Below are 26,168 nucleotides of genomic sequence, written 5' to 3' on the forward strand. Positions count from 1 at the left end.
TTAACAAATGCTTTGCAATTTTCTTTTCTTTTCTTTTCTTTTTTTTTTACCCATTTAGCAGTCATGAAGCCTTTGCAATAACCCACTACATTGGAGAGCCAGCTAGGAACTCTGACTGTAAGAAGCAGAAGGCAAGAACACAAGCTTTTCCTAAGAAAAGCTTGATGAAGGGCTTCAGAATGCCATTAGCCATAGCCTTGGCGACAGAGCTTAAAGTACAGTCACCTGATCTAAGTTTGTGAGCTGATATTTATTAAGATCATAAAGTGGGTATCCTACAGTCATTTTCTCTTTTCAGAAATATCAAAGGAAGCACACCAGTAAGGCTTTCAACATTCACAATACAGGGTGATGGCACTGTTTGCAGACATGCTTTTTCTCCATGGTTTATCTGTTGCTGTTTCCAGCCCTCATTATTTTGGCTGTATAGAGACCCCAGGAGCTGATCCTTCCCTTTAGACTTACATCACTTGCAATGTCTCGTGAAGCCTTGGCAGCTTTGATGGGAATTGCATCAGTTCGGAGATCATAGCCTTTCTTCTTAGACTCTTCCAAAGAAAGTTTGTAGAGTTTCTGTAAACAGAGGCAAAGGAAATCGTTTTCTTCTAAATAGGAAAGCCTGGGTTTATAGTTTTTCAAAAAATTATTTGAGAAGGAGAAAAGAGGGCGTGAGAAAGAAAGTCCTAGCTACTGTTGCATGCCCCACATATCCACCAGTGTTGATCTCACGTGTGGATGGCAGGATCCAGCCACCTGTGCCATCACTGCTGCTTCCCAGGGGCTGCAGTAACAGGAAGCTGAAATCAGCAGCTCACGCAGCCCAAAGAGTGCCCCAATCTACAAGGTGGCATGATTTTACTCTTTAAGCAGAATGTTGTATTGGTGATTCAACAGCTACATGTTCTCACAAGCAACACAACTGTGTATGAAGAAGAAAATCACGAACACAAACATTTTCAAGAAATCACTAGAAAAAAAATTAAAAACTGCTGATCTCTATTAAATTGCAAATGTATTCTAAAGAGGCAAAGATTCAGCAGATCCTTATGTGATTCATTTTATCAAATAGGAATTCAAAGATGACTACAAAAGTTATACCATTTCATCCAAAGAAAACATCACTGTTTTATAATCAACATTTGCTTGCCTAATTATAAGGATTCTACAATTTTTTTTCAAGTTCTGCTTTTTTGTTTGTTTGTTTTGTTTTTCCCAATTTTTTTTTATTGATTACATTGCATTATGTGACACGGCTTCTACAAATTTTAAGCTGGAAAAATCCAAACCCCTATGGAATTCAAACAATGGAGAGAAGAAACAACTGGGAGATTTAAAGGATTTCCTATCAATGGAGGTTAGGATGAGAAAGGAAATTAAAGAAATCATCAGTACATTTTTAAACAAGTGCTGCATAGTCCTAGTTCTGGAGCTTGCTCCAAAGTCTCCTAAATATTCTTATTTCTTTTCCAAGCAACCCTTTCCTTAGGCCAAGCTCACTAACTTGGTCAAGGGGCTCTCTAAGAATGAAGTCCCAGGACCCTTCTTCCTTTTTCTGTTTTCCTGGCTTCTAAGCCCTCCTCTTCCCACCACATCTCCTGGTTTGACAGAGTCCCCATCCCTAAAACAAAAAATCCAATCAACCTTCAAATTCATAACTGCTTCACCCAATCTGCATCAAGAAATCTTTTCAACTCCTAACATAGACAGATTAGGAAAAGAAAATTCTTATTTGCAGATTGCCACTAAGTTTTAAAATATTCAGCTTCATGAAGAGAACTTATTAATATATGTATTTTTACTGGTTCAGATAAGTTGGTTCAGATAAGAGATGACAACAGGAGGACTATACTCACATCACTCATGTTAATGGCATTTGCCTTTGCCAAGACAATCTGGGGGATATCAGGCATGATGTGGACTTTGGTCTTGTCAGCCTCCCATGCTTGTTTGTAGAGGTGCTGGAGAAAAAAAGTCATGCTTATAACTTTAAAATGAGTTCACTTAGACATATGTACATATACACACAGACACATATTGGCTAATTACTAAGATTTTGAAGAAAATATTAATAGAAAAGGAGCTCATTCAAACAATACAGAGAGGATATGAGCAAACAATAAAGATGTTCTCCCCCTTATCTTATAGCCTGGGGAGAGTAGCACCTGCTCTGTTTTCTATGCACCTTAAAACACACATATCTTCCTTTTAACATGGAAAAGATACTAAATGCCGAATAATACATAGTATTCTACCTCTTGCTTTATTAGGTAATAATAATATTTTAGATAATGTTGGAATCTTTTTAAAGTAATTTACCTATTTTTGAAAGCCACATTTCATTAGGAGGTATACTCTGAAGGATTTAACCAATTCCACACTGATACATATTTAATTTGTGCTTCCCAGTCTTTTCCCACTACTGGCAACAAACTGTAATTTTTGTGTGGACTTGGGGATGCTGTACCCATTTCACCACTTAAGAAAGAACTCTATCCCAGTTCCTCACAGACTGCTTCCAGTTAAATTTTAGGATTTGCTATCTCACTCAGGAGCATATCCTTCCCAGTTGGGCACATCCAAAAACATGTCAAAGTGGAGGTCAAAGTGGGCTTGGCTGCTGAAGTCTGATACAGGGCACCCTCAACAGGTGACATCCAAGAACCCTCCACAGTTTTGTGCAAGACTTTGTTGGGCCTACATTCGAGTTGAACTTCTCCCTCTGCCCAGTCCTCTTTCCCACAGGCACTGGTCCCTAAAAATGGCCTGGACCCAAAATTCCGTCTCAGCATCTCCTTTTTAGGACTTTAACCTACAACAGTGCTTTACTACTTCCAGGTAAAGTAGACCTCACTATGTTTTCCCATAACTGTGTTAGAAAAATCTGGAAGTTCAATGTAAAATATATCTGGACTCTTTCAGATGCATGATAAATACTACATTGATGACATACTTACTTCATTCATAATTTTGGCATTATTCTGTGCCAAAACCATGTTCATTGAATCCATCAGTGTAGAGTACTTCAAAGTGTCTGGATGCTGGCGGTACTTCTTTTCGCTGATGATATCCATGGCTTTCTTGTTTTTCTCAGCCTCTAAGGAGCCCAGAGGAAGCCAGCCAATGCCCTTCATGAAGTCAGCATAGTCAGCTTTGTACTGATTCTACAAAAGAGGAAAATTTCAATGATAAAGAAAAATCTCATCTTCACCCAAGTCACAAGTATGTGTTTAGTATTCCCTAACCCCTACTTTAAACTTCAATCACTTTTATCCCCAATTTATCTTTTCAACATATCCTTGCATGAGAAACTAAAAATAAAACACTTAGTGATTTGATCTTGATTTTTATAAATAAGTGCTAAGAAATAGATTCACCTGTCCTTTGATTGCTATTTCCTAACTAATAATTTTCTTACCAAAATTCTCAAGTTCCTTTGTTAGTAGGTGATTTATGGAAATCCATTTACCTTTTTCCACCTTCCACTATAAATCTTTGCCCAGTCACTAGTGTTAAAATTTCTTCTGGCATGTCAGAAATCTCACTGGTACTTTGTGCAAATTTCACTTTCTTCCCCTCAGTTTTAGCATTGCCTTGGTTAACTGCATCATGGGTGTTTCCAATTGGGCACTTATATTCTCCTTTGCAGTTAACAACTGGGCTTTCACCTACACAAGACGACTGTAGTGTGGTTTGCAACTTAAATTCCTTTGGTCATCGAATTATTTAGCTGAATTACTGGCTAATAGGGAATTGCAAAGTTCAAAGTGCTGGTTGGGAGTGAAGGACTGGAGCTATCATATTATGTGATCGTTTTTTCATTCCTCTCCCTGGAGCCTTTTATCCCTTTGATACTCTGCTAGACATATTTCCTTCAAATAATTCCTTCTGAAACCAAAGTTCTTTTTAGTTCAATCATTTAAATCTATATTAACAAATAAAACACCTCAATAGAAAACTGCACATGAATTTTAAGATTTTCAAGATGGCACTACATATCACAATTTTCTTATTATCCATAGTAAAAGCTCTGTAAATCATGTGGCCTTCACATACATCACTTTGAATCTGCATCATGTTTTTGGCCAACTCAAAGCCCATGGCATCAGGAAGCATGTTGTAGGTATGGATCACATTCCTGTAGTTGGCATTGGTGGCCACCTCCTGGGACTTCTTGGCTGCTACCACACTGAGCATGTCCACGGGGGTATGGAAGGATGTCTTGGATTTCTCATAGGCCTTTTTGTATTCCCGGTCTGACTGCATCTTGGCCACCTGCATGAAGTGCACCAACTTGGGATCGTCTTCCAGACTCCGGAAGCCAATATGTTTCCCTTTGGCTTGTTCATATGCTTGCTTGTATTTGTACTGCAGACAGAAGAGAGAGCATCATGATGAAAACAGTGAGGAAAGGAGAAGACAGTACCTTCCCTCAGTTGACCTTGGTTTGCTGCAGTTGTAAATGAATGATTTTTAAACAACTCTTAAGTCAGACCAGGAGAGTGCAGGAGAGGCCCACTGCAGTTGCTTTACTTCAAATTTCTTCCAAGACTGAAGATCATGGGGGGAAAGAGATGTGCAAATCAAAGAGATATGCAAAGAAGTTGGTTTGGGATGGTTTAGAAAGGAGCTTTCAATATTTAGCAAAGAAGCAGAAAAGGCTGCTACATGATTTCACATGTACCTTTAAAGTCAGGAAGGAGCCTGGCCCTGGGCTTCCTGGGTAAAATACGTAGGCATTCTTACATCTGATTAAGAATGGGCTATAAATGATTTAAAATCACTAAGAGCAACTTATTTTTAACAGATCCAGTCATTTAAAAAAATTTTTTTTTTTGAAAGACAGAGACAATTCCCATTTGTGTTTCACTTCTATAAATGCCTGCAGTGGCCACGGTTGGATTGGGCCAAAGCTGGGAGTCAGGAACTCAATCTAGATCTCTCCTGGGGTGGCAGGAATGCAATTATTTGAGCCACCATTACTGTCTTTCAGGGTTTGCATTAGCAAGCAACTGGAATCAGGAATGCAAACTCGGGCACTCTGAAAAAGCATATGAACATTTTAATCTCTTAGTTGAATACTTTGACCACTGTGTATGCTAAATAATGAACAAAAGGGAGATGTCTCATATGTCAGGTGGGATGGTGTTACCACTGAAGTGGAGCTGACGGCAGCTCCTTGGAACATACAAGCTTGGCTCATTTGTTCCTATTTGCTCAGAATGAAGAAGGCCCTGGGAAAGCACTTACATCACTGGCAATGTCTCTAGAAGCTCTGGCAGCCTTTATAGAGATGGCATCAGGTCTCAGGTCATATCCCTTCTTCTTTTCCTCTTCCCAGCCTGCTTTGTACAGTTTCTAAATAATGAAATAGAAACACAACCAATTATTGTTATCTGGGTTAAAATGGAGATCCCAATTTCAAAGTGGTTACCATGGAGAAGATGGATATTGCCAGAGTAGTAGTTCCCTTCCAGCTTCTCCCCAGCCTTTGCTATTGTTAATCTACACTTACATCACTCATGGTGATTTGGTTTACTTTGGAGAGCAGGATATCTGGAGTATCAGGCATGACATGAATGGTGGTCTTGTCTTTATCCCATTTCTCAGTGTAGAGCCTCTGCAAGAAGAAGGTGAGTACATCAGCTTACAGTAGAAGACTGCAGAGTAAGATCTACGCAACCCCATGGAAAACATGGCCAAATCTGAGAGTACAAACCAGATCAAAGGCAAGCAGAGGGGGCTGAGGCACCTGGGCATACAATAGCAACAACAAAAACCATTCAGTAAGGGTACCCTCAACCACCCAAGCAACAGAGGACTTCATGCCCCAGCCTCTCAACTAGGTAAAGCTCTGCAGTTCTGTTGGATCCCTAACTTAAGGGACAGTCTAAGGAACAAATGACAACAAATGAGAAACAGAGTGAGCAGGATCAAGAGGAGACAGAAGAGACAAAGATTTGGGGGATAAGTCTAGACAGAGAAACCTCACCACCAGCACAATTATCAGAAAAATTTTTACAGGCATCCCAGGCTCCTAGGCCCGAGGACTACGGAAGTGCTCTGCTGAGGCCAACAGAAAAAATGCTCACCTTGTTCATGTTGAGTTTGTTACTTTTGTTCAATGCCTGTTCCATGGTGTCCATGGCATAGGTGAACTTGAGTTTCTCAGGATGCTGGCGATACTTCTTCTCACTAAGGATCTCGCTTGCTTTCTTTGCCTTCTCCACTTCCAGGGACTGGATGGGGACCCAGCCAATCCCTTTCATCCAGTTGGTGAAGTCAGATTTATACAGATTCTTTATAACAAAAAAGGGACATTTTAATTTATCATTAAGAGCCTGATACCGGTCTACTTCCTACCTGTCCACCTTCTGCCATCTTTTAGAGGTATAAAAGGATCAGAAAAAAATTGCACTGATCATTGTTTTTAAGAGAAAATCCTGACCCAAAAAATTCTTTACAAATTCAATTTCCCTGAAGAATAAGGAAGAGGTAATATAATTTTAGGCAGAAAGTTATATATCGCTTATTTTAGCATCTTCACTTTTCATAGATATTTTATATGGTGGCCTAATATTCAAAGTCTTACATGTAGCCACAAAAGCATTAGCAAGGCTGCATATCATTGAAATAAGCAAAGCTAGGATTTCAGGTTCTGAAGGAGATTCATAATAGCAGTGAGTTCAGCCAGACATAGGATGGAGCACCTGGATCTTGTTCTTCCCTGCCACCCACAAGAAAGGGCTCCCTAACTGTGCCGCCAGCCACTGGCAGGGACCTACATCACTCTGGATCTGCATGGCATTCCTGGAGTGCTCCACGTTCAAGGCATCCGGCAGGAGAGTATAGTTGTGGAAAGGCTGTTTGTAGTTGGCGTTGGTAGCAACCTCCTGAGACTTCTTGGCTGCCGTCACACTGAACATATCCAAAGGCGTGTGGTACCTGGTCTTGCTGGCTTCATAGCCCTTTTTGTACTCACGATCTGACTGTATCTTGGCCACATTCATGTAATGAACCAGTTTAGGATCATCCTGAAGACTGAGAAATCCAATTTGCTTGCCTTTGGCTTTCTCATAGGCCTCCTTATATTTGCACTATTGAAAAGAGGAAGGTAGGGAGACTTTTCAGGGAAGAGGCTTGTACAGACTAAATGAGTATCACAGAATAAGCAAAGTCAAAGCATTCAGTCTGAATCTAAGCAACACATCTATTTTTAAGATTTAAAAAAAATAAACTACTACCAAAATATTTTAATGAATGGTCTTGGCATTGCTATGAAGATAATTAAGAATGGTATAATTTGTAGCTTAGATTATTCAGAAGCAGATTTTTTTGGAATATATTCATAAATTACTAAAAAACGTATTTATTGAATATCTGTTTTAATTACTTGTTCTATTTCTAGTTTATATTGTGTTTTAAAACTTTACATAATCAGGAACAACTTTCCAACATAAAAAACTGATGCATTGGATTTTAAATGAATGTATCAAGTTATGTCCCATGTAGATTCATACACAAAATATGACTTAATTTATAAAAATATGATTAATTAGGAAAACATTACTCTTTTTTTTAATATTTATACATTTGTGAGGGCAGGTTAGATGCAGAGGCAGACACATTTTTCATTTATTGGTTATCTCTGCAGATGACAACAACAGCCAGGACCAGGCTGGGTGTTTCATCGCAATCTCTCATGTGAGTGCAGAGGCCCAAGTACTTGGCCCATCTTTCACTGCTTTCCCAGATGCATTAACAAGGAGTTGGATTGGAAGTGGAACAGCCAGATCTCAAATCATGCCCATATGCGATGTCGGTGTTAAAACCATGATACCCCCTAAGCCACAATGCCAGCCTACTGAAATCCTATTGCTTAGGGGCCAGCATGTTGTGGCACAAAAGGATTAAGCTGCTCTTTGTGACACTAGCATCCCATGTTAGACTGTTTGAGATCTGACTGCTCCACTTCTGATCAAACTTCCTGCTAATGCACCTGGGAAGGTAACAGATGATACCCAAATGCTTAGACCCCTGATATCCACATGAAAATCCTGATGGTTCAGAGTTGGCCATCGTGGCCATTTGGAGAGTGAGCCAGCAGATGGAACTCTTCCTGTATCATCCTTTTTCTGTGCCACATAGCTTTCAAATAAATGTAAATTTAAAAAATTTTACATAACATGAACAAATTTCATATTTGAGTATTGATACTTCCACTCTACCCTCCCTCCTGCCTGTGTTTCCCTACACTCACCTCCTTCCTTTTTCTTAACTTTTTACAATTGCATATACTCACTTAATAAATAAGTCTTAAAAATAAATACATCTGTCTCTTAAAAAGTGCTCTTCTTTGGGCCGGTGTTAATACTGTAACAGGTTAAGCTCTAACCCTGTATTACAGCATCCTGTGTTAGAACAATGGCTCAGGTCTCGGCTCTTCCCTGCTAACATGCCTGGGAAGGCAGTATAAGGTGCTAGCCCAATTACTTGGACTTCTACCACCCACAGAAGAGACCTGTATCTTGACTTCACCAAGGCCCAGGGATTATGGCCATTTGGGAAGGAATGAAGATAATCTTTCCATCTCTTATTCTGACTTTCAAATAAGTCAACCATTAAAGAAGTCATCTTTAATCTATAATTCTCCCTGGTTTTCCATAACTCAGAGAGGTTTTTTTTTTTTGTAGGGTTCCTAAGATTAAAACTATTTTTTTAAATACTTGGAGACTTCTTGATTTAGTGATATTTAATATGCCAATATCCTTTCCTGATAAAATCCAAAATTTTCTAATTCAAAACAGTTATACTGAGAATTTCACATATCATTTTTTGAATTTTTTAATACTGTAGTAAGTTTTAAAAGTTCTTAAGTGAAGTCACATTGAAAAACTCATTAGCACTTTGGTAATTAGCACTCTTCTCTTTATATTTTTTGTTCCCTTATGTAAGCTCATATGGTCTCATAGACAATATACAGATTTTTTAAAATATATGCACAGATGGAGTTTACTGCTTTCACATTAGACTTACATCACTAGCAATATTCCTGGAACTCTTTGCAGCAACAATGGGAATGGCATCAGGTCTCAAGTCATAGCCCTTAGCAAGGGTTTTCTTCCAGTCTGCTTTATAGTGAGCCTTCAAAAAAAAAAAAACCACTATTTTATTATTTGACATCATTAAATAAGAAATGAAAAACGATACCAAAAATATTTCTCATAGAGGATGACCTAATATATCCCTTTCTCCTCAAGCAATTCGCAGAATTAGGACTACTGGATTGTCTCCCTGGTATCAAATTATTTAAAATGGAAATAAGAAAATTGTATGAACAGTATAATCTTAACAGAGAAACACTGTTGGCAAAAAGCAATAGAAAGGTAAAGCTTTGTTTTCACAAAACACTACACAACCTGTCAGACTGATTTTACAAGCCACTAAAAGAGTCAGAGCCCACTTTAGCTAAAGTCAGTTGGCCTCTGCACTCTTTATGAATTGGTAGTTAGGGTCTAGAGTGAAGACTCCACAGTGGCCACACTCAGTTTGGTCCTCTTAAATATTCCATGCAACAGTTAACCAGAAATCAAAAGGACAGGGCTACGCATACAGTGTCAGGCTGGCATTGGCCGAATACTCACTTCACTCATGTTGAGGGCGTTGACCTTAGCTTGAATGAACTGAGGCACGTCAGGGTCCAGAGTGTACTTGTGTTTCACTTTCTCCCCCTCCACCTTGTAATTCAACTGAGATGAAACGAGACAGCACATGAGGGTCATTAGCTGGCTTAATGTGAGCTTCATCAAGCATATGGCCCTACACAACAAAGGTTATCACTAGTGTTTCCCTCATCCAGGACCATTAAGAAGCCACTCTAGTGGACACAGCCATATCCTCATTGCCCCAGGATTTGTTGGCCAGCACTGTGGGCTGGGCATGGCCGGCAGGTGCTGCGAGTGAAGTGGTGACAGGGACAATCCCAACCTCTTGGAGCTTACCTTCCAGTTAAAGGACAGGGACAATAAATACAGAAGCTACCAACTATTTATGACGAGATTTGCAGAGTATTGCAAACAGAGTAATTGTAGCAGAAAAGTAAGTTTGATCAGTAAAGGCACAGTTGTTCTCAAATCCCCCCAGGTGGGGGTCTCACCATTTCCAGCCTCAAGGCTCTGAAGGCTCTTCTGCCCAGTCCTTCTCTACTCTCCAGACTGAGCATAACTCTCTTGAGGTAATAGTGAATCCACCACTTTGGGGGATTTGAGAACAACTGAGTCACAGGGCTGGCCTCTGCCCAGAAGACTGGGAGGATTAGACGGGCAGTGGTGGGGGGGGCAAAGGGGCTTTTCAGCCAAATTAAGGAGTTCTGATTTCATTTGAAGTACAAGAATCTCCTGGAAGATTTTTTACACTAAAGAGGAACATGGTTTATTTATGTCTTCAAGATGTTCCTCTGGTGATGGGCTGAGACCCTGGCCAGAGGTCCCAAGCCAGAGGCCATCAGTCACCTCTATGAGATGTAGAAGCCAGAAGGCACGGAGACTGGCACAAGCTTAGAGATAGCAACACTCCAACAAGTCAGTGGGGAGCCAGCTAGGAAGCTAACTCAGTGAGGCAATAGATGTGGGGTTCACACAGAGGGGTGTCAGTGGCAGGTGCCAAATTTTCAACTTGAAACATTGGGGATATATTGATGGCATTTATGGAGATGACAAAGAATGAAAGCAGCAAGTGAACCATTCTTCCAGTTAACTGCCAGCAACACTTCTCACACAGTGAGAAGCAACACCTTCTCAGTAAGAAACAAAAGAATTTATATGACTGATTACCACTATAATAGAATGAATCTTTCAGCATATGTAGCAAATGGCAGGCAAGAGGCTATCCTGAGAAATAAAATTCAGACACAAGCCTCAAAGTGGAGAGGAGGAAAGTGTCCCCTAGGTTCTAGAATCAGAGGCAAAAACCACAGTGAGATGGCCTTTCTTTGCTTTTTTAATTACTTCTCTTTTCCTGGTGGAGACATTTCAGCAGAGTTCTGAAATTACCAAATGAAGTGAGGCACTGCAGATAGTACTCAGTCTCTGACCAAAGGAATAGGAATCTTGGTCTCATACAGGAGACCTCAGAGGACCACAGACAAACCTCTCGTCTTATCCCAGAGACCCTGTTCAGAACCTGCCTCTCGGAACATGGAGCTGCCAGGCAATGGGTCAAGGACATTCTGTCCCATCCCCATGTCGTCAGGTTCAACACTGTGACTTGCGGTAGTCAATAGTCTGTTTTGCAATTTACATGGATGATAATAGTAACAGTGTCGTTTCACATGTACAACAGGTGGGAGTCTGCTTATAAAAAGCACAGACTCTGCATTCGGAGAATAAAGCAAATTCAGAATAGCCTCTTATTGCTTTCTCTGTTTAAGTTTCAAGTTGCTTCAAAAGTGAAATTGTTCCCTTACGTCTCCAAAACCAGTTTCTTTCCCAAAGTTGATGCATCCTCACATATTGAATCAGGAAGGCTGAGTGGTTTTGCCAGAAAAGATTTTTTTCATGGACAAATCTTTTGGAAGGGGAAATCACTCACGTCACTTAGCTGCTTGGTGTTATGCTGAGCCAAAACCATGCCCATGGAATCAGGCACACTCGTGAACTTGATGGTGTCTGGGTGCTGCCGATATTTCCTCTCATTTAATGCGTCACCTGCTTTTTTTGCCTTCTCAACTTCCAGAGAACCAATAGGAATCCATCCAATGCCCTTGAAGAAGTTGTTGTACTCATCCTTGTATACATTCTGTAAAAGAGTTAAGCTCCTTGAAGAGAGACGCTAGAGAACATTCAAGAGCTAGTTCCGGAATCTGCAATTCTCCAAGGAAACAACTGGCAACTCTTTTCAGCATGCTTGTTAGCCTGTGTCTGCCAGGGTTCATTACCTGGAATCTAGCAATAAGAAAATGCAGTTCTATTGCCAGCTGCATTACACAACACAGAAGAGAATTTAGGTCACATACTTCCATGGGTACTGACTTTAAAAAATGCCCTTCAATAAAATTGGACTGTCCTTTTGATTTCACTGAAGATTCTAAAACTCTGAATTTCACCCATGCTGCCCACGGAAAGCTACTCCTGATCTCAGCTGGGGAGACAGATTTGCATTGGGCACCAAAGTGTCTTCCCTTTAGAAGTGACAATTCTTATAGAAATCTTGCTCCTGCAGAAGGAAATGCCCTGAATACTAAACATCTCCCAAGTGCAGTTCTCCATGAATCATGCTGCAAGCACCAAACCTTTCCTGATAGTTCCAGATGACACATTACATAGATTTATATGGATGACAGTGTGACTTGAAGTTGAAAAAAAAAAAACTGCCTGAAGAAAGAGTTCTCCCATTTTGCATTTATGATCACATATCTGTCACCATTAAAGTAGTCCCCATGGAGTACCCATTTCTCCTGACTGAGAATCAAGGTACCTTACACCGTTAGTGGAACACAGCTTTATCATTCATCCATAAGTTAATAAAGACTATGGTAGCTATTATGGTGCAAGCCAGAGAACTTGCCTACCATGTGTCTTAGCTATCTTTCAACAGTGTGGCTGCTTCTCTTAGAATGCATCATCTTTCAACGGTCTCACTGCACTCAGAATTATAACTACACAGAAAGATCTGATTGTCTTTTAAAGCCAAACTCCCCCTGGTGTGTTGTGTTATGTATACTCACATCGCTCTGAATTTGATTCGCATTCCTCGTGTGCTCGAAACTCATGGCATCAGGAAGATATGTGTAGTGATGTATTGGCTGTTTATAGTTGACATTGGTAGCAACATCCTGGGCCATCTTTGCAGCTGTAATGCTAACCATGTCTCCGGGGGTATGATAGCTGGTTTTGGTGTTCTCGTAGTTCTTTTTGTATTCACGATCAGACTGCATCTTTGCCACATTCATGTAATGGACCAGCTTGGGATCATCCTGGAGGCTTCTGAAACCCACTTGTTTTCCCTTGGACTTCTCATAAGCTTCCTTGTATTTATACTGCAGAAAGGGATTCCAGTTAGCAAAGTCTTTACCAAAGATAACATTGGGTGCAACATTTCTATTTACTCATGAAGGTTCTCAGAACATTGTGAACATCTTGAAGAGTGTCCCAGAAATGCAAAGCATGTCCCCCGACTGCGTGGAGCGAAAATGTTTATTTCAACTATTTCTTGGTTTCATGAGAACATCACAATAAGTACAAGACCAGTTTCATTTCTTTGCTCTGGTTTCTATATATGATTTGCACGTTCATTAAAAATAAACAAAAAAAAACAAATAAACTTTATCACTTAATGTTGATGTAACAAATACAAAATAGAAGATCAATATTTCTTAGTTTCATAGGGATGGGACTTCCCCAACCTCGTGTAATTTCTTATTGTAGGTGCGAATCAAGCTTTTCAATTAGCTGAGACTTCACCCACTCCGGGTTTCAGCAGCTAGTTTCCCAAGCCCTCTGCTACAGCAGCTGCAAAGGAGTTAAGAAGTAACAGTAGGGGCAGAGACCTCTGGGGCTTTTCTCATGAGTAAAATTGTGGATGCAAAAGCTTTGTTGTCCAAAGCCTTACAGTGCTGTGATCAGCAACAAATTATAGACTGAACAACCCTGCAACAGACCAATACCTCAACTTTTATGCAAGAAAATAAAAATGTCCTCTAACCCTGCTAGGTACTCAGGTCGTGCAGTTTAAGTAACAAATCGTACACAAAGATTTAGCAGTTGACAGGATGATCAATTTCCAAGCATGTTAGAGAAAGAACTATACAAGTGTTTTAGATAAAAGGTTCATTTTACTTTAGATCTTCACTTCCTACCACAAATACCTGAGTATTTTTCACAGAAAGATATTACAAACTGGTGAGGAAGGTCTTTTCAGTATCAATCCTTAGGGGGAAAGCTGTAAAACTTTCATACCCCCATTTCCTATAATAGTATGCACATATGATTGCGCCATTCTTCACTTTTCTCAAAAGAAGATTGTAATTAGCCCCTGGAATAGCATGTGACAAAGAATTCTACAAAACATGCTCACTTTCTGAAAAAACTTTTTTCAAACATGAGAAATCCAAGTGTATATTTTTTCTAAAAAACCAGATGACGTGAGCATAAATTCACATAAAACAAAATCATTTTAAAAGTAGATTTTTTTTCCCAGTTTATAATTATCTGCACACTTTATATAGCATCTTTTCAACTGTCTTGATATGATTATAGCAGAAGCAGTGATCTGAATTTAACATGTTCATGTCATTTAGCGTGTTCCTTCTGAAAGTAAATGCAAGGCTGCCACAGAAATGTGCCAGAGAAAGTAACTTGGCCTGTGAATCAAGGAGGAAAGCTGCTGTCAGACTTATGACAGCCTTACCAGGTGGGGTCAACCCAACAGAATGTTGCAAAGTGACAGGTTTTCAAAACATCAACAGATACAGAGACTGATAATGTCTCTAATTCAATCAAGCATCAGTTTGAACATGCACACATTTGATTACTTTTTAAAAAGGCAATCACCCAGGTTTCTCCTAAAATGTTTACTCACGTCACTGGCGATATTTCTTGATGCCTTGGCTGCAGCTATGGGAATAGCATCACCAAGTACGTTGTTGCCCTTGGCTATTAAGTCATGCCAGTCCCGTTTGTAGCAGACCTGGGAAGTAAAGACCCAAAGAGTTTCAGCTTATTAGGTATCGATCAACTAAAGTGTTTCCTCAACTGCTGGGGTTAACATATTTTTTTCCAGTATACAAACTGAAGAAACCCTGTCTCACACATGCTACTCCAGGAAATCACATTAGCAAATGTCACACTAAATGTGTCACATGTAACAGTTGGACTCTATACTGATTCACACAAATCTGGTTTGCACACATACTGAAAAACCAGAGTGGTTACAGAGGAAACGATAAAGGTCCTGGAAACCATGGCACGCAAACATTAGCTAGAGAAAACAAAGTTGTTCAGTATGTTGAAGAGAAGCTCAAGAAAGAACCTGTTGACCACATTTAAAATTTTAGGACTACTAAAGAAAACTCCATTTATTTTTACTTTTACAGAGGACATTAACTACTCCACATACAAAACCGGGCTAAGTGCACGTGTTGGCAGAGCAGAGAGCTCAAGGTAAAGAATACTGCATCCTTTGGAGCCATCCTCCACATGAAAGGACCAGCATGGGAGGTGAAGAATCACCCTCATGGGATAGGTGATCAGGAGGGTTACGCAGGAGGGTGACTTCAGCAACTGTGAAGGCATCATCCTACTCTGAAATTCCCTTCTTTTAGGTCCGTCCTTGGTTTCCCGCACCATCGAAAGCCTTACTTACATCACTTATATTGTAAGCGTTGCACTTGGCCTGGAGAAACTGAGGAAGATCAGGACTGATAGTATATTTGTGCTTTACATCTTCTCCTTTAGCTTTGTACAAGATCTGCAAAACAGTCGCAAGCACAAAACATACTGCCAACAGTGCAAACAGTACTTTCATGCTTATAGGAATTATTCGTAGCATAATTCCTTGTATTTCTATTGCTAAAACCACAAAAGGCATTCTCCCACCCTTTTCTGACTTTATACACATTTTGTTGTTATTTTTGCTTTGCATATCTGTGAAGTAGTGATTGCATTTCTCAGGAAAAAAATTTCTAATTGTAGGTTTAATTAGTATTCAAAAGGTTCAATATGATTTGTAGGCAAAACTATGTTACAGCTGTACAAAATACAACATATTAGTTGTATAGAACACAGTGATATTCACTTTCCTCCTCCAGTTTTACCTCATTCCTCTACTCCCTGCTCCTCCCTCTCTTTTGCAGCTTTTGAAATAACATTTTAGATTTGCACTGCAGTAAAATGCTTAATATTTCACAGCATGAAGAACTCTACGCCTCAAACACTAAATAATTTCTGGTAGGAATCCAAAAGTTATCTTTCATTCCTCACTGCCTGTGGGGAACTCTGTCTATACATTCACATAACTTCATGGATTCCACTTTCTAAATATTTCTTTATTTTCCATTGCTACTGCCTTAGTTTAAGTTCAGCGAAGGCTCCTCTTGGTTTTCTCTAACAGGCTTCTGGTTCATTTTCTTGTTCCCTGTCCCATTCTTCCTATGTGTAGCACCCATACTTTTTCCCAGAGCTAGATTTTACAACACAGATCTGATACTGTGACTCTACATATATTTTCAACATCTCACATTGCTTAAGCCACAATGTCCAGATTCCACGTTTCGGGAACAAGACCCTCAACAATCGGGCAGGTGACAATCCTGAACCATTTGCTTCTTTGTTGTTATGCTGTTCCTTCTGCAGGGAATATGCCATTTCCTGGTTTGCCAGGCAGCTTCCCTCTTCCTCTGTGCTTACTAAGCATGGGCCTACATTATATGCCTGGATCCACAGCTTTCTTTGAGGCTCTTGTCTTTAATTGTTCATTCTCACACCCATTCACCCTTGTCTATTTAACCTTTATATCCTCAGCACAGCATGTGGTGCCTGGCACACCACAGGTGTTCAAAAACATTCATTAGATGAAGTAATGAGTGGTTTTGAGGTCCTTTAATTCCGCAATATACTTAGCCTTGAGAATTTTTCACTTTAGCCAAAGCATACATTCTGCTCATAATTTGCATGAAAACAATACTAATTTCCCCCAAGACATAAGTTGAAAAGTTTTATTGTGTGTGCTGAATTATGAGGGGGAAAACATAGTCACGTGTGCTATCTTCTTGTGTTACTGTTTTATTTACAAAGCATAAATATGCAAATTAATATAAAATTTAATGATTAATTGGCCATGAAAACGTCTTAATTTAAACTTATATTCTGCATCTGTGTGTGTATCTGATCCTAGAATGAAACCTACTGCACTATATCAAATTTACCCAAATGTCACAGTATTTCAGAGGGAACTAAAGAAAAGCCATTCTCCACTCTTTAGCTGTACTCACATCACTGACTTGCTGTGTGTTCTGTTTCGCTTGGACCATAACTGGGGAGTCCACAATGCTGGTAAATTTGAGGGTGTCTGGATGTTGCCTGTACTTCTTTTCATTAAGGGCATCACCCGCCTTTTTAACTTTCTCTACATCAAGACTGCCGATAGGTATCCATCCAATGCCTTTCATCCAGGTGTTGTAGTCTTCCTTATAGGCATTCTACAGGAAGGGCAGAAAAGAGGAATGAGGACCCAGGTAGTGGTTTCTTTCATGCAGGCTTTGAACTAACAGGCAGATTTGCTGGGAAGTGGGTGGCACTCACGTCACTCTGTATGTGCATCATGTTTTTGGACAGCTCCAGGTCCATGGCATCAGGAAGATAGGTGTAATGATGGAGAGAATGCTTATAGTTGACGTTGCTGGCAACATCCTGAGCTTTCTTTGCTGCCACCACATTGAACATATCATGGGGTGTATTGTATTTGGTCTTTGTCTTCTCATAGTCTTTTTTGTATTCCCGGTCTGATTGTATCTTGGCCACATTCATGTAATGAACCAGCTTAGGATCATCCTGAAGACTTTGGAAGCCAACCATTTTGCCTTTAGCTTTTTCATAATCTTTTTTGTACTGAACCTATTGGAAACAAAGGTGGACATCTTTTAAAATGGTACTTCTGAAGATTTTACTGAAATGGGGGCCACAGTTGAAGTAATTGAGTGTGGCAGAATTTCTATACTTCAATAGCCAGTTATTCACCTGCAAATACAGTTGCCCTTCATATATTTAAGGACAATCACTTTCAGGACCTTCCCAGGAATCAAAATCTATGAATGCTCGTGTCTATTACATAAAGCGGTGTAGTATGTACAAACAACCTATGTGGTCCTCCCATGTACTTTAAAACCATGTGTAGATTTCTTGCAATACCTCCTACAATGTAAATGCTATCCAAGTAGCTGTGAGATACATTGTCTAGGGAATCATGACAGGAGGATGTTCCTGTGCTTGCTCTGTACAGATGCGAATAAAAATAATTCCTATGCTTAAGTGAATCTTTGGAGGCAGAATAAGAAGAAAAGGCAACTGTATGCTGCAATGAAAACTGCATGCTGCATAAACTGCATGCAAAAATGTAACCTGGTAAGATAAAATGCTGTTTGGACCCAATTAGATTGTCTATAGCTGTTTCTGCCTACCTAAGAAAACTTAAGATGGAAACATTAGCGTAATTTGTATCAATGACAACATAAATCCCCATACTGGTTCTTTACATCTAACAATGTTGGGGAGAAAATCGAAATGTGTCACAATCTCTATAAGAGCCTAAAAGCAATGGTTATTTGTTTGATCAGTCACAGAATTTTGCCAGTATTAGAACTGGGTATCCAAGGGGCACCCAGAACCAGTAATAGGTAAACAATAATTGGCTCTGTGTAATAAAATAAGGGGGGTTGACCTTTCTTAGCAAGACCAGGAGAGGTTCCTGTTAATCAGAAGCTGATGTGAGAAAAGGGCTGTGGAAGGTCAGCTGACAGGTGGCTAAGGGAGAGCACCCGCTAAGGAAGGGTATCCGTGGGAAAGCCAGAGAGGCAAGGCTCTTCAGGATGAGGATGAGCGCTCTTCAATGTCATGCAATACAGACTTCATTTCAGACCATGAGCAAAGTGTTGCCTGGAATTTTCTGGAAAATCAGAAGGGGCTATGTTTGACTTTGGAGTTGGGCAGAGCAGAAAGAAGTAAACCAGTAAAAAAAAAAAAAAAAGTTGAGGAGAGCTCAGACAAAATGACTGTACACAAACCAGGAGCTGGAGGTGATCAGGAAACAGAAGCTAGACATCTTGTCAGAGGTAGTGGTGGGGTCCCACTTCCTTTAGGACAAGTGGGAGTTCAAGCCTGTTCTATCCACATCTCAAAGAGCAAAGTGACATCGTGGCACATTTGAGTGAAAGTAAAATAGAGTACAAAATGAACTGCTAACTTCAATGGAAACTAGTGACTATCAGAGGCTATGAAGTTTTATCAGTGGAGGTAATTAGGGAAATTAAGAAAAAGGAAAACCTTACAGATTCAGAAAGCTTGGGGATAGAATTTTAACCATTAGGAGACTGTCATGACTTAAATAGCAAGTCATTTCTTTATTTTCATAAGTAATGTAATGTGACTTTTTGAAACCTAGCAATATAGATAAATAGCATTACAGATGATAATTGTAAGTTCAGGGGTGTAGAAATCATCGATGAAAGAAAGATTGTATGAGGAATCATCACAGGTTCATGTAACCTGAAAAAAAGACTATATACCTAGATTTAGATTTTTTTTTTGTACCACAAGTTATTTTAATTCTGTTTTCCACAAACTATTTGAAGAGCCTTTGTAGAAATTATTTCCCAGGGAAAAGCCCGATTTGTTTAGGAAACTTTCATTTTTAAATAGTTCACAACCAGAGTGGCTTCCAGTAGGGGATTTTAGCAGATGTGGAAATTTTGGGGCCATCAATCAAACCCCAAGGCCACTGTGTCATGTTTCCTAATCTCCCGGTGTGATACCATGGCTGGACTTACATCACTCGCTGCCTGCCTGGCAGCTTTGGCAGCTTTGATGGGAATTGCGTCGGTCCTCAGGTCATACCCCTTCTTGCTTAAGTCCTTCAAGTCTGCCTTGTACATATTCTGAAAGAAGAATATCATGGGACTATAGCTGAGAGACCATGCTGGTAAAGGCTGAACAGGCATATCCACGTCTCAGCACACATCCATACCTCACTGATGTTGTAGGCATTGACTTTAGCCTGAATGAACTGCGGCAGGTCTGCTGGCAGGCTGTACTTGTGCAGGATTTCCTCCCCTTTGGCTTTGTAAGCGATCTGGAAGGGGTTGAGAACATATTAACAAATCAATCAATCAGAGAAACATTTAATGACACAGGGAAATAATTTCAGACCAAGTCATACTACACAGAGGTGGCTTTAGAAAAGACATCACCTATGCTATCCTCATATTCATCCACAAATATCTGTAGGCATTCAAGACAGTTGTATAGAGTCTTGTGTTAGTACTGGATCAATTTAATGAAAACCCCTGGGTATGTGCACCAAGAAGCACTGGAACCAAGTCAGGGCACCTGGTGCAAACTGGCTCACAAAGGCCAACTGATGAACAGGTTAAGCTACACACATCTGCCTGAGCACAGGGACAATAACCAAGCTGAATCCATCAACCACCTTTATTACATTTTGTAAAGAACTAAGGGACTTGGAGAATGTTTTGACTACATTTGACATTTGTTTTACATCTAACTTCAATGTTAACTAGATAACTCATTTGATACAGTACCTCTTGCTATTCATTCTTTCTGGTCTTTCCAAGCAATAGAGATGTAGTCATCCTTCTCACTCAGAGAAACCTTCTCTTTAGAAAGTAACTTCAAGTGGCCCAAAGGAGAGGCAAGCACAATGTACATAAAATTCTAAAGTCATGAATAATTGTGTATGCATCGGGATGATGCAGTGCCTCTGGTAGTTGAGGTTATTCAGGCTGCACGGCAGCTGCGGGTGACCAGTACATTTGAAATACAAATGTAATGCAGTTAGTAAGCATTTACTAAAACATCGACAGGATTAACACTTACATCACTCCTCTGGGCCTGGTTAATCTTGGATTGCACTGTAATTGGAGCATCTTCAATTGAAGTAAACTTTAGAGTGTCTGGATGTTGGCGATATTTTTTCTGTTTGGGGAATCAAAAACAAAACCAGGTTGCTTTTTTTTTTGGCAGAAGGCTAGTATGTCAAAATCATTGATTTCATTTCAGAGAGACAGGCAAATTTTTGCTGATAAAACACAAATGACCAGATATTTAATGGGTCTGAAAGAAGCAAATGCAAGGCAGGTGTTTTTAAAACCAGTTTAACTGGACCCAGCACGGTAGCCTTGTGGCTAAAGTCCTCATCTTGCATGTGTCTGGATCCCATATGGGTGCAAGTTCTAATCCTGACAGCCCTGCTTCCCATCCAGCTCCCTGCTTCTGGCCTGGGAAACAGTCAAGGACAGCTCAAAGCCTTGGGACCTTGCACCCACATGGGAAACCTGGAGGAGGCTGCAGGCTCCTGGCTTCAGATTGGCTCAGTTCTGGCTGTTGTGGCCACTTGGGGAGTGAATCAGTGAATGGAAGATCTTCTTGTCTGTCTCTCCTCTTCTCTGTGTAGCTAACTTTCCAATAAAAGTGTTTTTTTTTTTAAATCAGATTAACTTTGCATGGTTTGGAGCAATACAAATCAATAGAAGCTCAGGAGCCAGACTTCAACTATCTTCTTAAATCCAGAAATAGCACACGGGATCACTAAGGGATTAACAGAAAGCTGATAGGGGAGATTGGGCTGTCTTTGCTGGACACCAGCACATTCTCAGGAATGTCTTTTTCTCACATCACTTTGTCAGCAATTAAAGCCCCTAAGGCAAAAGCTAGGGTTATCAAGAGGACACTGACGACGTCTGCTCACAGGCCTTAAGGTGGCAAGTCAACACAGATTATCACTGAAGTGCTAAAGAGGCACAAGACAGGTGATTTGGGGGTTGTGTCCCATGAGAAGCTCACAACTTCTAGCTACACTTTCTTTTAAGCTATGCTTACTCTTATATTCTTCTCTTACAAGTTTCCCAACCCTCTTGTTTTGTGTGTATTATACACGCCACCCCTGTATATATAGTAATATTGGGTTTTCAGCATCAGACTTCTGAAAACTACCACAAGGACCTTTCCTGAAAGATCTGAGGAAGTGGATTTTGCCCCCCTCCAAAAAATAAGAGCAAATTCACTAAGCAAGAGTCAAGGCGGAAGACAGCCTCCCCTGTCTCTTCCCTTGACGATGTGTACCCTTCTTGACAATGCAGTCACCCACAACAGGGACAAACATCAGCTGATGACAGAGGCTGATGATACTTGCTGCTTTCTGGACTTCAACATCATTCTTTTTCTGAGGCTGAATAATTAGTTACAGGCTACATTAAAATCATTAGAATTTGACAAAGTTCTCCAAACAAGCTTCTCCTAACAGTTGTGTCATTCATAACCACCCAAAAATTGGAAAAATTTGCTTATCTATTGTTAGCAATATAATCAAAATCTGACTTATTTATACACAGGAATAGAAAGGAATGAACTACAAGCACACAGAGAAATGTTGAAGATGCTCAAAAACACACAAACTGAAGCAAATAACATACAGAAGGAATTCCTAGGAAAAGGCAAAAACTTAGAAAGCAGATCAGTGAGAGCCTGGAATTCAACATGGGAGCAGGCCTATAAGGAGAGAACACCTTGAATTCCTGAAAGCATTTAATAAATCAGTTGTGGTGACTGCACAATTATGTGAATTAACTGAAATGTATGAAGTGTACATTTCACATATATGAATTCTATGGTATGCCAATTGTACCTTGAGAGCTGTTAGAAATGTTTGTAGCATGAAGGATTAGCTTAAGTGATTCTGCCCAGTTAATTCATGCCTATGGTTAGCTTTTTCCCTCAGCAACAACGATCACAGTATGAAACAGTAAGAGAGGCACTTGTCATACTGTGAGGAGATCTAAGCACGACCTACATGCAAATCTCTGTCCTACACACCCAGCAGCTTTACCTCGTTAAGGATGTCTGAAGCTCGCTTTGCCTTTTCCATTTCTAAGGACCCAAAAGGGACCCAGCCACAGCCTTTCATCCAGCTGTTGTAGTCAGCTTTGTACTCCACCTGCAGCACCAGGAGAAAAATTATATTACTTGGCTCAGCATCACCCATATTACATAATATTTATCTTCTACTTAAAGTAATTTTAAGACTTCTGACCGGCTTCCTTCCTCCACACATGAAGTTTATTTTAAGTATTTCTTTAGTGAGAGATTCTAACAACTCCAAAGTTTGTGTTTTTAACTGGCATATGTTCCATTTTAACCCTACTGCCAATTTAATGGAAATATGTAGAAGCCTAGTTTCAATCTGGAAAAAGACATTCAATATTGGATTGCAAATAAGTGAAATATTTATATTGAGATAATGGAACATGAGATGATTATTCTCTGGTTCTTTAAGTGTTATATTCCTATTGTCAAATTAGGACTATGGCTGCTTTGATAGTTTTGTTCATTTTCTAATGAGATTTGATAGTCCTTATTTGTGCTAAATGTTCACATACATTGATCTTCCTGGGCACTGGTCAATTTAGGAATATGTTTCTCTGCTAGTTGATTTAACATTTTAAGTTGTTGCATGTATTATTAATTAACCAAAGAGAGCAATTATTATTTTGAATTATTGTTTGGGGATTAGTTATGTAACACTAGTAAGATAATGAGCTAATTCTATTATCTTGCCATAGCCTGTATCTGGAATTTAATTTCCAGATTCATTCTGTTGTTCATTAAGGTGAATCTTTTATTAGGATTGAAAATTTAACAAAGCATATGTCATCACCTTGTGAAGCTTTCAATCTCTTCAGGATAAAGAAACACAACAAAATTCAACGAATCACAATAATATAACAATATGTAAAGAATTATTAGTGGGGAGAGTAAAACCATGCAACTTGGGTGTCAGAAAGTAGAGTGACTTCTAAAAAAATTAAACTAGAATGCCTACATAATCCAACAACTCAACAACTGGGATAAACAAACTGAAAAACAGTTTTTGAAGAGATAGTCAGAGGCACATGTTGGTAACAGCATTAGTCACAATAACTAAAATGCAGAAGCAATCCAAATGCTTCCAAACAAATGAATGGATAAGCAAAATGCGGTATATGCATACAATGGGATATTATTCAGCCCTGAAAAGGTAAGTCTGACATGTGCTACCACAGGAACAACTCTTGAAGACATACTAAGTGAAAATGACAGTCTTTAAAAAAAATGTTTATTTCCATTGGAAAGGCAGATTTACAGAGAGAAGGAGATATAGAAGGAAAAATCTTCACCTGCTGGCTTACATTCCAATAGCTGCAAAGGCCAGAACTGAGTTGATCTAAAGCTAGGAGCCAGAAGCTTCCTCCAGCTCTCCCATTCAGGTGCAGGTTCCCAACATTTTGCATCATTGCTTTCCTAGGCCACAAGCAAGGAGCTGGATGGAACATGGAGCAGATGAGACACAAACTGGCACCCATATAGGATGCCTCTGCTTGGAGGTGGAGAGTTAGCCAGTTGAGCCATTGTGCTGACCCCCAAAAGGACAGCGTTAAATGGACAAATACTATGTGTGATTCCACATATGTGAGCTACCTAGCACAATTATCCAAACAAAGAGTGGCAAGCTTCCACACTAGGGTGAAGAGGAAATGGATGCCATCACTTAATGAATATAGAGACTCAGTTTTGCAAGATGAAAAAAATTTTTAAATTGGTTGCACAATGATATGAATATATTTGATATAACTAAACTATACAGTTAAAATTGATAAAGATCAGGGCAGCACTATGGTGTAGCAGATTCCATTACTGCTGTGTTGGCAGCCCATATGGTGCTGGTTTGAATTTCAGCTCCCCACTTTTCATCCTGCTTTCAGCTAATGTGCCTGGGAAAACAACTGCACCCACAGAGGAGATCCAGAAAAAGCTCCTGGTTCCTGACCAGCCCAGCTCCAGTCATTCGTCAAGTAATCTAACAGCTGGAAGATCTCTCTTTTCCCATTCTCTATAACTCTGCCTTTCAAGTAAATAAATGAATCTTTTAAAAAAGATAAAGATGCTAAATTTATGGTAGCGCATTTTACTACCTTTTTTTTAGTATAAAAGTATTTTTAGTATAAAATATTCAACTGTATGGCTCAGCCTAACCTCAGTTACAAAAATCTATGCTGTAGATGATATTTTCCTTTTCATATCAAATAGAAATCTCTGTAAAGCTATTGACAAGACTGGCAGTGATAATGATAATAATAGTAAATGTTTATTGAGAATTCATCAGCACCTGGCACCATGCTAAGTATTTTGCATGTATTTAAATCCTTGCAATAATTCTTTCATCTTATCTGAGTTTTACAGAGATTCTAGACTGAGCAATGATGGTAACTTTCCAAAGCAAAACAATCCTAGGGTGCAGGCCAGCCCCTGGTCTCATAACATTGGAGGGCATGCTCCTCTAGGGTCCTGAAATAATATACCCAGTACCACCTGCTTACAGACATAGGACAGTGCAGAAACCACCACTGAGAAACTCGAAATTATCACCCACCCTTCTCAGTGGCTACCTCCAAAACACAACAGAAAATTTAGTTACTCACATCACTCTGCAGTGCGTAGGCCTTCTTGGCCAGGTCCACATTGATGCTGTCAGGTGGGTAGCTATAATTGTGTAGGACATGCTTATAGTCCACATCACTGGCAATTGCCTGAGATTTCTTAGCTTGAGTGACTTGGAGCATATCAAGAGGGGCTGTATAGATGGTTTTGGATTTCTCATAGTCTTTACGATATTCACGCTGTGGATGAAAAAAATTATCATTTGTTATCAATATCCCTCAGTGATTGCTGGAATCAGAGATCTCCATAAGCAATAAATACAAGTTGGAGAAACAGATGCAAACATCTGAGCAGTTATTCTGTTTCCAAATTTGTTCATTTATCATGCATTGTTGAAATTCTCCCCAGAAAATTGTATAGGGTCAAGAGATTCCCAAATCTCTTTTTGCTCAAAGAGCAGCTCTCAAAAGCCAAATGGACATCTGCAATGGGCCATCGTTTCTGCTTCAGCCAGGAATTATTTTATTATAAAACAGTGTTTCTCAGGGACCATTAACAGGCATTATTTCTGTTAATACAACCCAAACTTTGAAGAGTTTTCCAGTAAACTCTTCCACTAATGAAAAAAAAAAATCACATGGCAATCATTTCATCTCATAGCTAGAATTTCATAAATGATGGCTCTCCAGAGTCAGTTTTAAGTAGATAGTAGCTGGTTTTCCAACTTACTGCCTTCCCAACAGAAGGAAAACCCCACTGAGAATGGCAAAGGTTTTCTTCATACCAAGTTTAATTTTGGTAACAATTTAAAAGAAGCTCAGATTACAGCAGTTAAAAGACCACAAAGGAGAAAAGTGTGTGAAATTAGCCATTAAAGTAACTGTGGCCCTAATGGACAATATTCTCATAAAGCAAATGGCCTGCCTAGCCGCAGGAGGCCATGTGCTTGGCTGATCTGCAAGGGTTAGAAGA

At 39.7% G+C, this 26,168-nt stretch overlaps 1 protein-coding gene across 2 annotated transcripts in view; it reads right to left on the bottom strand.

The window, feature by feature from the left end:
• Window positions 1–26,168, bottom strand: part of NEB (nebulin) — a 189,642-nt gene that overhangs the window by 125,050 nt on the left and 38,424 nt on the right. For both annotated transcript variants that reach the window (XM_040971562.1, XM_040971563.1), the window contains 21 exons: window positions 25,238–25,435; window positions 22,609–22,716; window positions 20,601–20,699; window positions 19,732–19,836; window positions 19,535–19,642; window positions 17,295–17,606; window positions 16,985–17,191; window positions 15,358–15,462; window positions 14,575–14,682; window positions 12,722–13,033; window positions 11,587–11,793; window positions 9,642–9,746; window positions 9,034–9,141; window positions 6,783–7,094; window positions 6,090–6,296; window positions 5,513–5,617; window positions 5,248–5,355; window positions 4,054–4,365; window positions 2,955–3,161; window positions 1,854–1,958; window positions 466–573 (listed from right to left, as the gene is read on the bottom strand). In XM_040971562.1, the coding sequence (XP_040827496.1) occupies window positions 466–573; window positions 1,854–1,958; window positions 2,955–3,161; window positions 4,054–4,365; window positions 5,248–5,355; window positions 5,513–5,617; window positions 6,090–6,296; window positions 6,783–7,094; window positions 9,034–9,141; window positions 9,642–9,746; window positions 11,587–11,793; window positions 12,722–13,033; window positions 14,575–14,682; window positions 15,358–15,462; window positions 16,985–17,191; window positions 17,295–17,606; window positions 19,535–19,642; window positions 19,732–19,836; window positions 20,601–20,699; window positions 22,609–22,716; window positions 25,238–25,435 (3,546 nt within the window). The remainder of the gene's footprint in view (window positions 1–465; window positions 574–1,853; window positions 1,959–2,954; window positions 3,162–4,053; window positions 4,366–5,247; window positions 5,356–5,512; window positions 5,618–6,089; window positions 6,297–6,782; window positions 7,095–9,033; window positions 9,142–9,641; window positions 9,747–11,586; window positions 11,794–12,721; window positions 13,034–14,574; window positions 14,683–15,357; window positions 15,463–16,984; window positions 17,192–17,294; window positions 17,607–19,534; window positions 19,643–19,731; window positions 19,837–20,600; window positions 20,700–22,608; window positions 22,717–25,237; window positions 25,436–26,168) is intronic.

This window comes from Ochotona curzoniae, unplaced genomic scaffold, assembly GCF_017591425.1.
Source record: "Ochotona curzoniae isolate NIBS_2020 unplaced genomic scaffold, NIBS_Ocur_1.0 contig_2210, whole genome shotgun sequence".
NCBI classification, from domain to species: domain Eukaryota; kingdom Metazoa; phylum Chordata; class Mammalia; order Lagomorpha; family Ochotonidae; genus Ochotona; species Ochotona curzoniae.